The sequence below is a fragment of the Stenella coeruleoalba genome (genome assembly GCF_951394435.1).
Source record: "Stenella coeruleoalba genome assembly, chromosome: 7".
NCBI lineage: Eukaryota > Metazoa > Chordata > Mammalia > Artiodactyla > Delphinidae > Stenella > Stenella coeruleoalba.
Genome location: NC_137153.1, coordinates 73855922 through 73870039, shown reverse-complemented (window position 1 = coordinate 73870039; position 14118 = coordinate 73855922). Strand labels below are relative to the sequence as shown.

Genomic DNA, 14118 nt, shown 5'->3' with positions numbered 1-14118 from the left:
TCCTCTCACTTCAAAAACAAGCTCGTCTCCCCTTCCTAAAAAAAAAAAAAAAAAAAAAAACCAACAAAACAAAAACTCTTTCATCTCAAGTTTCTTTAGAGGTATTGGTCGAACCTCTCTCTGAGAAAGAGAGAACATCTGAACTTACTGAGAACTCTGCTAACTGTTTACATTCTCCCTTCATTCTTCCACCAGGGCATTCAGGGTCTGTCCTCATCATTTCACTGACACTGCGCTCATTCAAGCACCTAATTGTCATTTCCAACAGACAAGTCATACTGTGCCCACCTCTCTGCTTTAGAAACTCCTAAGTCCTTTGGCTTCTGAGGCCCTGCACTTTCCTAATTCTCCTCCTCCTCTATGTCTAGTTCCTTCTGTTTCATTTATTCCACCATCTCCTTCCTATGCTTAATCCTTAAACATGAATTTAAGGCTCCACCCTCAGCTTCCTGCTGTTACCACTTTATACATTCTCTTTGGGTGATCTTACCTCTTCTCAAGATTTCAACCACTGTCTTTATGCTAAGGATTCCCACAGCCATAGTACTACCCAGACTGTACCTGACCTTCAGCTTCCTACATCAAAGTCCTGCTGGAAATCTCCACCTGGATGTTTCCCAGGTAACTCAGAACTGAACACAACTTCTTCTACCCTAACATAATTTTCAGTTTGAAATTCTCTCAACTGTTGACACCCTCAAACAAACAGCTGTCCAAACCAGAAATCTGGGAGTCACTTTCCCTGACTTGTTACTCCCGCCCAATCAATTAGCAAGTCCTGTCAATTTAGTCCCCTTTCTGGTGTTTTATTTACTCTCTCCCTTTTACCTTACTCCCCTTGTCCTATTTCAAGCCCTCATCATCTCTTAGCTAGACCACTGCACAGTTCTCTAACTAGCCTCTCCATTGCCAATCTTCCTCAAATCAATCCTCTTCTCAGCTACTGGACTGGAGAGCAAGCAATATCAGTACTCATTGTCTACAGAATAACGAACAGGCAGGCCCAGAAGCGCAGTAACAAATATCTAGTGGTAAAGTCCACAAATGGCTCCTCCAGTAGGATTTTGCCTACAATATGTATCTCTTTACCCTTGCCCAAATATAGCTCTCTAGACTTCCTTCTGATTCTGAGAGCTAATTAATACCCTTCCAATAAATTTCTTTTCTGCTTAATTTAAACAGCCTACTTATGCAGTTTGCAATGAAACTCCTGGGCTAGTATACAATTCCTTTTGCTCTCTACCATAATTACAGATTTATGTTTCTTCCTGTTGGTCTCTGGTGACCACAAAGGTCAGGGACCATGACTGCGTATGTATTTCATGCACTCTCTGTACTCCAACAACTAATATAGTGCCTGATGGGTAGTGGGCACTCAAATGTGTGTTGATAGAATGAATATTCTTTTTTTTTTAAACATCTTTATTGGAATATAATTGCTTTACAATGGTGTGTTAGTTTCTGCTTTAATATTCTTTAGAAACTTTTTCTGTAAAACATATGATTCATTCATGATACTATGACATTATGGCATGATACCACTTGTTTTGGTTTATTATTTTATTCTAAACCTCAGAATCCCCCAAAACACAGATAAATGTCTCAAAAAGTAGAAAAAGCAAATATTCTGGCAGATAACACTGAATCATAAACCTAATCCTTTGGTTTCTCCATAAGTCACCACAGTATGCAAGAGCTGCTTCCAGGAGCAGACAAATATCCCATAGGGTGGGTACTATACTGATGTCTCGCACTTGAGTTCCTTAGAAACAACAGTTCTCAACAGCTAGTTCAAAGTCTGTTCATCTTTTGCAAAAAATACTTTTTAGACCCATCAGTGTCACTCTCAAGGCTGCTTTATGATTGTTTGTGATGGCAGAGGATCAAGGGATTCGGGCAGCCCTGATGGGTAAATAATCCAAGGGCTATTTGCCCATGGGTTTGTCGGGGATGAAGCAAATCACACATTGGTGAGGCAAGCTGAACTACGGCTTCACTGTTATATCTGGAAATTACCACAGAAGCCTCCAAAGTCTTTGAAGTCCTATGGTAGGAAGGATTTTTAAACACAACCTCTTTCACTACAGGGGAAAATGTCAAGTTTTGTTTTGTTTTTTTTCTTTTTAAATCAATCTCAATAAGGGCTTTAGAGATTGATTAAATCCAGAATGTTTGTTTGTACCACACACTGTCTGTCAGGTGTTGTGGGAAGCATGTGATCCCTGTTCTTACAGTGTAACACTCTGATGAGGTGAAGAGGTGGGGACGCCGATAAGGAGACACTAAGAAGATTTACATGGTGGAACGTGAAGAGAGCCATGGGAAGGGAGGACAAAGAGGAAAGGGAGAGGTTCATTTACTTGGGAAAATCAGGGAATGTTTCAAAAAAGAGCCCTACATTAAAGCACGGATAGATTTAAATAGGCCGGGATGGGGCAGGGGAATGGAAAAGCAGGATAATACAGACGTAGAGAACAGCACAAATAGAGCGGGGAGGCAAGAAAGTAAAGAGCATGTTGAATGAACAGCACGCTGGGGATTAATGGGAGGGAAGAGTAGAAATACAGCTGGGGGCAAATCACGAAGGACCTTGTGTGCCAAGCTAGGCAGTTTGCACTTTACCATGTTGGCAATTGGTAATCATTAAAGGATCCTTAATAAGAGGACGTTCCTTCTTTTTACATCTGGTTGCGGGGAGATGGGGGCAGATGGCCATTCTTCTAATCACTGCCCTCAACCCTGGCTGCATATTGGAATCACCTAGGGAGTTGGTTCATTTCTTAGTGTCTATTTGTTAACAACACCAGGTCTGTTCATTTCTTAATGTCTATTTGTTAACAGCACCAAGTCTGGCCCCATGTCTGGCCAAGTAAATCAGAGTCTCTTGGGGTAGGGCTGGAGACAACTATTTTTAAAGAAACTTTTAGGTGATTTTAATGTCCAGTCAGGGTTGAGAACCATTGGCCTAATGCACAGGTGTGAGAATTTCTCTATAAGTTCCTATTTTTTGTCAGGAATGTCTTATTGATATTAGTTATGACATTATGCTTTCCTTAATTAGGTATGGCCTAACGGATATGATAGAAATTTCTGATATACTGTGAAAGTTCTTTGGTCTTAAATAACTTCCTCGTTTATCACCAGCCATATGTTCTTCTGTGTTAAGTACTACCGTCTTCCTGTAGGTATTTCATATACATACCTACATATATATGAAATTAAACATATAATCAAATGCTGCAAGAGCCTAGATCTGAATGCATGAATACATTTATATGACTGAATTGATTAAGACAAGCATAAGAGAAATTGAGGAAGAGTGGGTGGGATAACTGGTAGAAGTAAAAATCAGGATTGACCAGCAAAGACGCCCGACACATGTTCAGCTACCTGCTGGGCTTATATACCAAGATGCCCATCACTTCTATTACCATAAATAGGTTTCACTCAAATTCTTAAAAATCAAACATTGTTTAACAAGAGACAGAAGTAGGACTATTGCTGGGGTGACCTACCAAATAGGTTCTGCTATTTTAAGAACCAGGATTTTTTATAAATAGCATATCCCAAAACGCAAGTCATAAAACCTGGGGACCGCATGCTAAGAGATTTGAAGATGACAGTGAAAGCAGAAAGTCCTGTGACAAGAAATTACTTTTTCCTCCCAATATATTGTGACCACAGCTGACTTCTGCAATTATGGGAAGGAAAACATCCCAACAATCCTGGGCGCCTTGTCAGGGATCAGACCAGGAGCTGGGTAGCAACTTCCCATTCAGCAACTCTAATTTGAGTAGGGAGGAACCCAGACTGGGTGTTGGCCTTGATAGGAAGGCCAGACAGAGCCTACATCCAGAGAAGTGAGTCACAGCAGAGAGGAGCAGGCAGAGATTACCAGTCCAGGTAGGTTAAGTCCCAAGTGGAGGGGCCAGGTAAGAGAACCCAAGAACTCAGATTGATTGACGGGGAGGCCATGGGTTAGGGACCTGCCTAAGAGCTTAGGAGGTGAGAGTTCAGAGGTCTGCTAGAAGGGACCAGCATGGAACTTGATAGATGCTGAGGCACCAGCTCCGTGGGACAGATAAGTAGGGAAGAACAGGCTGGGGCAGGGACCAAAGCATTCCTGACAAAAACTAAGAATTTATAGAGAAAAAGGTCTAAGTCATAGGGAGAGACTGTAAACCAAGTGCGAAACTTAGTCTTATTATTTTATGTCCACACTTCAGTCAGCCATACAAAACTTAGATGGCCCAGGAGGCTAACGGATGATTAAATTATTAAATAAATAAATAAAATAGAGCCAAACAATAAGAAAAGGAAAGCTCTTCCTCTGGTTGGAATAGAGAACAAATGGCAAAACTATAATGAAAAGAAAAATACATTCTCCTGAGCAATCCAGAAGCTGTGTTGGAAAGCTGTCTGAATTGAAGAAATAATGTTTGATAAAATACAAAACTAGTAATAATAAGAATAACAATAATAATAGGCTACATGTATAAAGTGCTCACTATGTGTTAAATATATTAATGTATTTAGTCTTCATAACAATCTTAGGAGATAGGTGCTTTAATTATCTCCATTTTACAGCCAAGGAAACTGAGACACAGAGGGGTTAAATAATTTGCCCAAAGCCATACAGCATATAAGGGTAGAGCCTGGATTCTAATCCAAGCTGTCCAACTCTAGAGTTCATATTAACCACTAGGCTTACATTGTTTCTTATGCTAAGGAACTACCTTTGAAGGGGCAGAATGAACCAGAGGCACACACGAAACGCATAAGGACTTTTTAATCATCCAATATTGAAGTTATTCCTTCAGCAAATTCATTCATCCAACAAATATTTGTTGAGCATCTACTATGTGCCAGGCACTCTTTTATATGCTAAAGATTGCAGGCAGGTGGGATCCCTACACATCTGAGTGAATAAATGCATGGTCTGGCATAAAATATAGTGTTTTGTGGGTTTGGTAGGCCCAAAGCACTGCATCTTCGGAACCCATGTTCTTCCACATGTATGAAATATAATTAGATGTCTGATGAAGAGTTTCTAACACGTTGCAGAGTTTAACTAACACACCAAAGTGTCAAGGTCCAGGAGCTGGTGAAGACAGGGACATTGGGAGAGGCAGCAATGCTAGAAGAAAGAAAGGTGAAGAGCTGAGGAAATGAGGCCCTGCCCCAGGGCTGCCACTGACTTGGTCATTGACCCTGACTGGGAGCCTGTCTGGGCCCCAATGCACGCCTCCGTAAAATGAGGAGGTTGCACTGGATGAACTCCAAGGCCCAGCTCTAGGATCTAGGATCCCAGGCAGAGCCAGGGCAGAGCCAAGGCCACGCTCAGGCACAGCTCACAAGAGCCAGGTTCAACCTGACATCAGTAGTAGCCAGGGCGGGCCGGGGAACGCCACAGGGCATTGCAGGAAGAACTCGGCCAGTTCCTGGGGTCGACTGTTACTCCGAGAGGCATCTGAGGAACACCCCAGACTCGTGCTGCTCTCAGCCTCTCCACAACACGGGGGCTGTGTTTCTGCATAAAGGGCATCAAGAGACCAACAAGCAGAGGTGATGCAGGTTTAAGCAGATCCAGAGGGTGGGAATTGCCTGATGAACTCCTGATGTCAGGGTGGGATGCTGAGTCAGAAAGAGAGTTGTAACCCACAGAAAGGGGGGACTGGTCCTCCTCCTCTAGGAAGGCCCCCGGGGATGCTGGCCAGACTTCTGGCTCCAGCCGGGCCTCAAGAAATATCAGGCAGGATTTATCAGTATTAATAGCTAGCACATGACTGAGTGAAGAAGTGAAACTCAGCTGACCAAGTAACTGAAAGTGTCCTTAAGAGAGAAGGAAGGGGTTTGGGTGAAGAAAGGAGGTTGACAGGAAGAGACACACACATGTATGTACACTGAAATATCGGCCTACTCTACCACCCACCCCCCATTGGTTATGCCAAACTTCTAGCTGGCCAGCCTGCCTCAGATACCATCACTTGCTCCTGGGTACAAATACCATCCAAATTCTTCCTGTATTAGGCAATTCCTCAAACACTGACCCTCACTGTTGTAGAAAAAAAAAATACTTTCTCTACAAGTGCTTTGAATTTCCTTTTTTACCTCCTCTTAACCTGACACGTCCACATCTACCTTTCTCTCTGGGGTGGCTTAGGGTTCCAAACTTCTAATTAAGGAGCAGTACCTGGGTTTGGATTTTACCCCCTCCCTCCCTCAGTTCCTCCAATGACTTCCTCATAGAGCCAGCTTAAAGATGCTAAACCAAGGGGTCCAAAGATTGGAATGAAGCCAAAACCCAACCGATGACTCGTCGTGACCATTCTGATGTGAGGCCAACTTTACAGTGTCCAAGAATGCTCAGCCGGAGGGCTTCTGCTCCCCACAGTTGGCAGTGGGGAAATGGAACCAACAGTCTCGACTTCAGCTGAGGACGACTGTTCAAAGGGGTTCCAATGTTCTCTGAACCGTGAATGAATAAAGATTTTTTTAGATGATAAATGAATGAATAAGGAAGATTTTTATAGGATAAAATAGATCTCTTCTTTCCAGGATTTAATTCAAACCTAAAATTTAGATGCAAGTTCAAAGTTTGATTCTGACACAATCTCACTTGCCTTGACAAGTGAGAGAAAATTAAAATATTCTACCGAAAACATGGAGGTAAATCAAGAAACTGGAAAATAGACGAGGCTAGGTTGCTGTGCCCAGTCACCTGCTCTGGTGCCACCCTCTGTCCCTGGGGGTACCCTTCCTATGGTATGCAACCCAAGTCAATGCATCGCCTTGTCAAAACTCATCCATTTTGTGCCCAGTGGAAATCAAGCATATTTCAAAATGGCCATGAGCTAGGGACATTGGAATTGTAATTGGAGAGGCTTAGAGACCTAATACTCTAAGTAAACCAAAGGGGTGGACCTCAAATACAACTTGGGGCAGCTGGGAGATATTTTGAGACAATGACTCCCGATTTGAATCTCCTGTAATGGAATTCTAATTGGCAGATTTTTTTCTCTACTTAACTCTCGTCACTGGGCTTTAGCATTGATCTCTCCACTGTAAATTAACCTACTGACCAAGGACATCTAGAAAGTGCTATTTGCGTTCCAAATACTTGTGGGCAAAAGTCACTGAAACCTATAATTTTCTATGCCGCCATACAATACACGGAGGTGGATGGAACCAGTTTCAAAGGGTTTTTGCAGCCAGATGAAGTAAATTTGCAGAAAGTCTTGTGAACAGATTTCAGCCTGGGACACTTGTATTGTCTTTAATCTACTAACCTAGGAATGGGTTTATGCCGGAAATTCTTAGTGATGGCTTCTCAGCAGGCAGCAGCAGTGGCTGCCACACCCCTACCTCGCTGTGCCTCTGGAGTGGACTGTTATGTCCAAGTTCTGGCCTCCGAAAAACGTGATACGTAAGGATGGAAGCCTAACCAGCCTGCTCCCCGGGGAATGCTCAGAGGAGAATGAATGAACTTTCCCCAGCCCTGAGCCAGAAAGCTGTGGCTGTTAGAAGTTAAAAAGAAAGCAAAGAGGAAAGCAACAGTGTCTTCATTTTGCTATAAACCACAATCACCTTTCCCTGTAAGCATCGTCCTGTTTTCCTGGAGGGGCACAGTTTAACTGCCACTGGTGCAGAGGTGCCAACTCAGCAGAGAGCACTTCCTGCGGGTCTGGGTGGCAGTTGAGTGCAGCGAGCTGTGGCCTGCCCACTGACCCAGGAGCAGGCTGCCAGGGGGCCACCATCCTGACGGAGGCCTGGCAATGGGGGCACAGGACTGAGGCTCCTGGATTAAGGGGTGATGTTGATTTCCTTTTCTCAGAGCCAGGCTAGGGCGAGGCAAGAGGGGTGTCTAGGGCACAAGATTTAAGGAGGTTTTCACTCTCAGGGTCATGCAAGGGGCTCTTTCACCTGAGTCCTAGCCCTGCACAGGGCCACCAGCAGAGGTAGGGGTTCTCAAAGGTCAGTGGTTCTCAAAATGTGATCTCCAGACCAGCAGCATCACCTGGGAACTTGTTAGATATGCAAATTTTCAGGCCCATCCCAGACCCACTGACTCTGAAACTCAGAGGTGGGGCCCAGCAACCTGTGTCCTGACATACCCACCAGGTAATTTTGATGCAGCTAAAGCACTGTGCTAGAGAATAATGCTCTCCAAAGCCAGTCATGTGGTCCAGGTCAGGCCACTGCTCAAAGTGCTTCAAACACAACCAGACAGGGAAAGGGGTAAGGTGGTGAGATGAAAGAGACTTCCCTAAGGCAATCAGCAAGGTAGGAATCCTTCAAACGATAAATCATGAATTGATTTTTCCCAGCTACCCCTAAGTACTCTGTAGGAAAGACTTGGCAATTGTTGGCAATAAATAAAGCTTACCACTGAGTAGTTCCCTCCTGTTTTTTCCCTGATCTAGTCAGCTCAGAGCTGGCCACTGACTGGTAGCTTGGGACATGGGCCAGCCATTTGAATATTGTAAGACTGAGAGTCCCTCCTCTGTAAAATGGGGCTAACATCACCTCCCTGCCAATGTCAGAGAAGCTAGTATATGCAAAGCCCCAAACAGAAGCCCAAGGCAGAAAAGCTGTGATGTCAGTTCACACATCCTAAGCAGGGGTTCTGAACCTCCACCTTCTCCAGGGAGCTTAGATAATGTGGGGGCCTGAGGACAACTGAGATTCCTGGGAAGGAGGTTAGCTGGTCTCTTTTATGCTGCAGTGTTTTTTAAAGGAGGCTATTTCCCAGTCCCAGTGGCCTGGGGCATCAAGCTTCTTAATGGGGTGGCACAAGTGAGAGATAAGGGAAAGAAGTGCCTCCTCTTGGGAGTTAGAGAACTACTTATTTTTTACTAAATAAATGAAGGGCAAGAAGCTATATCTGAAGAGCCCACATTTCAACTTTGTCACTCGAACCCGAACGGTATGAGTGGTAAGACAATGACCAATGCCAGCCAGCTGAGAGACCTCAGGCGCATGGCCATGGACTTGGTATCCTCTTTCACCAAGTACTGGATTATAAATACAACAATAACATGAGGATGATGTCATGCAACAAAACGCTGTCAAGCACAACATAAATGTGAGGTTTAGCACTGAGGTCCCATCACAGAATTAGGGCACCATTTCTGCAGGACGAGAAGAAAACTAACCTCACCCAACTTTCCCAGCTCACCAAGGTGTCTACTGCGGACCAGAGAGGCTGTTGACCTGCAGAGGGCACGCAGCTGGTGCGAGACAATCATCAGCTGTGCCCCCTTTCTCCCTTCCGTGGGGGGAGGGGGCGGGCAAAATCGCAGAGCCTCTACCCACAGGCCAGGTAAACAAAGGCCTCCATCTCTTCATTGGCCATCCATGCAGCACAGCTGAGAGTTGGAAAGATGATCCATGACTCACACTTCTCCTCCTGAGAGTACTTAACTCCAAGATGATAACATTGCCCATGCGAAAGAGCCAACCAGAAAAAAAGGAAAGTTCACCTTGGGCCCCTGTGCACTGACCCCCTTACCTTCCTCGTTTAAAATCCATGGCAGGAACTCGAACACCGAGTCAAAGTCGCAGGTGCTCTCTTCGAACGCGCAGGATCCCGCGGGCAGGTCCAGGGCACCGGCAAGCTGCAGGGCTGCTGGCACAAAGCGGGTTTCAGTTCAGGCTCGGTCTCAGGAGCGTTTACACCAACTCAGGGCACCCTGGGGAACCACCTGGTGATAGTGAGAAGGGGTGCGGGAGGGGACGGGAGAGGGAGGCAGTATTGCCGCCCCCGCCCAGGGCGCTTGCACTGCGCGACCCGTGCGCGGTCGCTGGGCTCGGGGAGGGAGGTTAGCGGCTGTGGAGATGGATCCGTAGGCGTCCTCGGATGGCCCAGCCTAGGACCGCGAGCCCGACCAGCAGGGCTGCGGGATTGGGAGAGGGTCACGAGAGCGCCCCTCGGAGGAACCCCCCCCACCCCGGATCCAGGCCTTACCTTGCACCGCCAGCAGGACGCCCCCGAACAGCATGGTCGGGGAGGAAGACTGGACAGGGATGCGAGCCGCCAGCCCGCTGGGACAGGCTGCTCCGGGTGGAAGGAGTGTGGGAAGCGGGGGCGCCTGGAATCGGGGGAGGGAGAAGTCGGAGGCAAAGCGTGCGCTTGGAGCTGCCCAACTTTGCAAAACGGCCCCGCGAGCAGAGCGGAAAGCCGAAGGTGCCTGAACTGTGAGCGCCGCTCGGTGCGCTCGCGTCCTAAGTGAAGCCGGCCGGCCGCACAGCTGGTCCTGGGCGAGGATGGGGCTGGGCAGGGAGGAGACAACTGCACACTTTTGAAAAGCCAGCCAGAACTGGCTGGGAGAGGAGAGGTCGGGATGCAGTGCCACGGCTCAGATTTTTAAAGCTTGAGACCAGACCCCTGGCAGATACTGGAGAGGGCAGGCCTCCCGGGAGCCCCTCGGCTGAACTGGGACTGGAGGCGCCCCGCCCCACCCCGCCCATCCTAGTGGGAACCAGCTTATTTCTGGGGACAGCCTCCCTTTATCTGGAATGCCAGTCCTGCGGGGCTTGCCCTAATTTTAACCTTTTCTCCCCAGAATGGAAGAGGGTGGAATTCTCTTAGGAAAACCTAGAGGAAATTTTGGGAACGGTTGGGTGGAATAAGCTTTACATCTAAGAGTTTCAGTGTTTATGGCCCGTTAACGCTAACCTTGGAACACCCCCCACCCCCCCCACCCCCCCCCCCACCCCCGCCTTTATTTAGCAGTGGAATGTTTGGCATGTCTGGTGCTCAGCATTCCCTCTGTCCGGTGAAATGGGGGCATTCCTCCTCTCCAAAGAGCCATGATAAATTAGTAGAAGGTTTCTAAATTGGGATGGGGGTAGTGATGTCAGGGAGGGGGTTATGGTGAAGTACCCATTGGCTACAAATTTGCTTTGAGCACTAAGTGGGTCTTTAAAAATAGTCTCCTCCAGTAAAGAAAGTGGTGATAGGGGTGGGGGTTCTTCTTAATGCTCTTTATTATATTGGGCAGGCAATGTTATGCCTAGGGCAATGATTCTCAAATTTTAGGGTACATCAGAAGCCCATGATCAGAGTTTCTGATTCAGTAGTTCTGGTCTGTGGTCCAAGATTCTGCACATTCCTAACAAGTTTCCAGGTGCTGATGCTGCTAGTCTGGGACCACACTTTGAGGACCACGGGCCTAACAAACTCTTGTTCAACCATCAAAGCCCTGCTCACATGCCTTCACTTGGTTTCCAGACTCTGTTTTCCTTGTCTTTCATTCTTCTCCTCGCTGTTTATTTTTCTTTCTCTGACCCCCGGATACTAGGGTGCCTCCAAGTTCTATCCTTTCAGCTCCTGTTTCCCTTTCTCCTCACTTCCTCAGCAATTTCATCCAGTCTCATAGTTTGAAACACCAACTAAAACCTGATATCTCCCAAACATTTTTCTAGTCCAGACGGCCCACTGCCTCCAGACTCTTCTGTCTCACTGCCACCTCAGCATTTTCACTTGGATGCTTAAGAGCTATCTCATACTTAACAGGTCCCAGCATGAACACCTCATATTCCTTCCCAAACCTGTCTCTCCCCTGCATCTTCCTCATCTCAGTGAAAGGAACCTTTCCCTTCCAGTTGCTCAGGACAAAATACTTAGTGTTATCCTTGACTCTTTTCTTCGTCTCAGGACATTACCAAATTCTGTCAGTTCAGGATTCAAAACATAGCAGGTACTGACCGTGCTCCAAGCCCACATGACTGCCCTGATCCCAGTCGCCACTGCTGTTTGCTGGGGATGCTGCAGTAGTTTCCGAAAGGTGGTCTCCTTGCTGCTTCTGCCTTGCACACCTCCACTCCATTCTTAACACAGTTGTCGGGGCGTCCTTTTGACAGAGAAGTCGGACTATGTCACTCCTTGGTTCCAGACCCTAACAACTCCATCAATCATTTAGCAGAATCCAGACTCTTCACAATGGCCTACCAGGTCCTACAAAACCTATCCCCACCCACTTATATCTCTGACCTATTCTGCCCTGCTTACTTCCCTCCAGCTACATGGACCTCCTGGCTGGTCCTCAGACACAGTCTAGCTGTCCTCTCAGAACTTCACACTGGCTGTTCTCTCTGTTTGAAATGCTCGTGCCGGGAGAGCCACAGGACTCATGCTGGCACTACCTCTAGGTCTTGACTCAGATGTCATCTTCATGATGAGAAAACTTGAAAACCTTCTCTCTAATAAGAATAAAGCTCCTGGATCCTTTTAAAATAAGTTTAGACAAGGTTTCAGGAGTTTTCTGTAGGCAGTGGCTCAAATGATCTAAAATTTGTTTAGTGTGTGTGTTTATATGCTTTGCCTCAGGGAGTAGCTAATGATAATAAAAACACTTATCATGTTTACTATTATAAACACTTTAGATAGATAATCTCATGTAACTTTCTCAAAGACTCTATGGGGTATGCACCATTATTATCCCCATTTAATAGATGGGGAAACCGAAGTGCAGAGTTCAGTGACAGCACGTGGTAGAGACAAGATTCAAACTCAGATTGGCTTTATTCCAAAAGCCTATTTTCTCAACGGATACAGTAGCCTATCTCCTTTGTCTTTCTTTTTTGATTTCTTGCTCGCAGATGGTGCTACATATCTGATGAATTTCATCAACTTACTTAATTAAAAATTTAAAGATGGATATGAATCCAGTTGAAACTTCAAAACACTATTTTCAACCAAACAAATTTTCAGCAACTAACAAACCGGTTCTCCTCTTCCCAGGTACCTATGGAGTATTTCAAAGCTTTTGGGTTGCCTTAGATTCATTTGCATGTTCCAGGTGTTAGGAAAATGAAAAACTTCAAAGCCCTAAAGAGATCTCCAAAAATTTAAAAATACGATTTAATACTTAAAGGTGACATCGTTTATTGCCACCTATGAGAAACTGGATCATTACACGTAAGTGCAGAATTAGTTGGAGTAAAATTTCTATTTCACATATAATTGCATGATCCCAAGAACAGATGACCGTTCCACATTGGCACAGACTGGGGACTCTGGAGAGTAGACTCTGACTTGGAGTTTAGTGCACAGAATGTTCACTAGGGGGCACCCTTGGGATCAGCTCCTGTGGAAGGGAGTGGGAAGAAGCAGGATTGGGTCCAGGGAGAAGTGACAATGCAATCAGGTCCCTTGAAGCCCCTTCTGACCCCACAGGAAACTCTGGAGTTTAAATGGCCCATTTAACTTGCCCCATGTTAGGTTAAAATGGCCTGGCTCTTTGTACAGCTGCCTCCATCTGTCATTGGATGTGGCCCACACTGGAACAGTGAGCTCCAATGAGGCGGCTCTCTACACGGAGGCCAACCCAAAGGGGCGAACAGCTGAAGGCTGTTTGATGACAACACTCCCAGCAGCTGGGACAAGTTCTTTCCTGAAGACATTTTACAGGGAAGGGAAAGGATATTGTATGTGGAGAGGGCCAAGGAAGGAATCTGGAAAATCTAGAAATGATGTGTGTCAACACACTTCACAAAGCCACATGGCTGTTCACTGCCACATCATTTGGGAAAACAGCATGAGGCCCCAAGGTAAGAACTACCTGGGCCTCTCTCCGTAAGATGTAGCTTAATTGAATAATCAAATAATGCACATAAAGTTCTGATTTTAGAAAGCACTCAATAAACATTAGGTAGTGTAGTGGGTTAAATGGTAGCCCCCCAAAAGGATATGTTTATATCCCAGAACTTGTGGATGTGACCTTATTTGGAAAGAGGGCTATGCAGATGTAATTAAATTAGGGATCTTGAGATGAGTTCATCCTGGATTATGGGGTGGGTCCTAAATTAATGGCAAGTGTCCTTATAAGAGAGAGAAGAGAAGTAACAGGCAATGTAAAGAGGGAGGCTGAGATTGGAGTGATGCAGCCCCAAGGCAAAGAATGAAGCTGGAAGAGGCAAAGAACAGATTCTCTCCTAGAGCAGGAGTGTAGCCCTGCAGACACCTGGATTTCAGACTTCTGGCCTCCACTGTGAGAGAATAACATCCTGTTGTTTTAAAGCAGCCAGTCTGTGGTAGTATGTTGTAGCAGCCGTAGGAAACTCATACAGAGTATTATACATCAAGCGAGCACATGCCTGGCACTCTATGTGTGT

General features: G+C 45.9%; 1 protein-coding gene across 3 annotated transcripts in view; it reads right to left on the bottom strand.

Annotated features, from left to right (window-relative positions):
- MAMDC2 (MAM domain containing 2) overlaps positions 1-14118 on the bottom strand; it is a 186487-nt gene that overhangs the window by 156502 nt on the left and 15867 nt on the right. For 2 of the 3 annotated variants that reach the window (XM_079926612.1, XM_079926614.1), the window contains exons 2-4: positions 11711-11855; positions 9968-10091; positions 9512-9628 (exon numbers count right to left, since the gene is read on the bottom strand). In XM_079926612.1, the coding sequence (XP_079782738.1) occupies positions 9512-9628; positions 9968-10091; positions 11711-11728 (259 nt within the window). In that variant the 5' untranslated portion in view covers positions 11729-11855. The remainder of the gene's footprint in view (positions 1-9511; positions 9629-9967; positions 10092-11710; positions 11856-14118) is intronic. The other variant, XM_079926613.1, reaches the window with a different exon arrangement.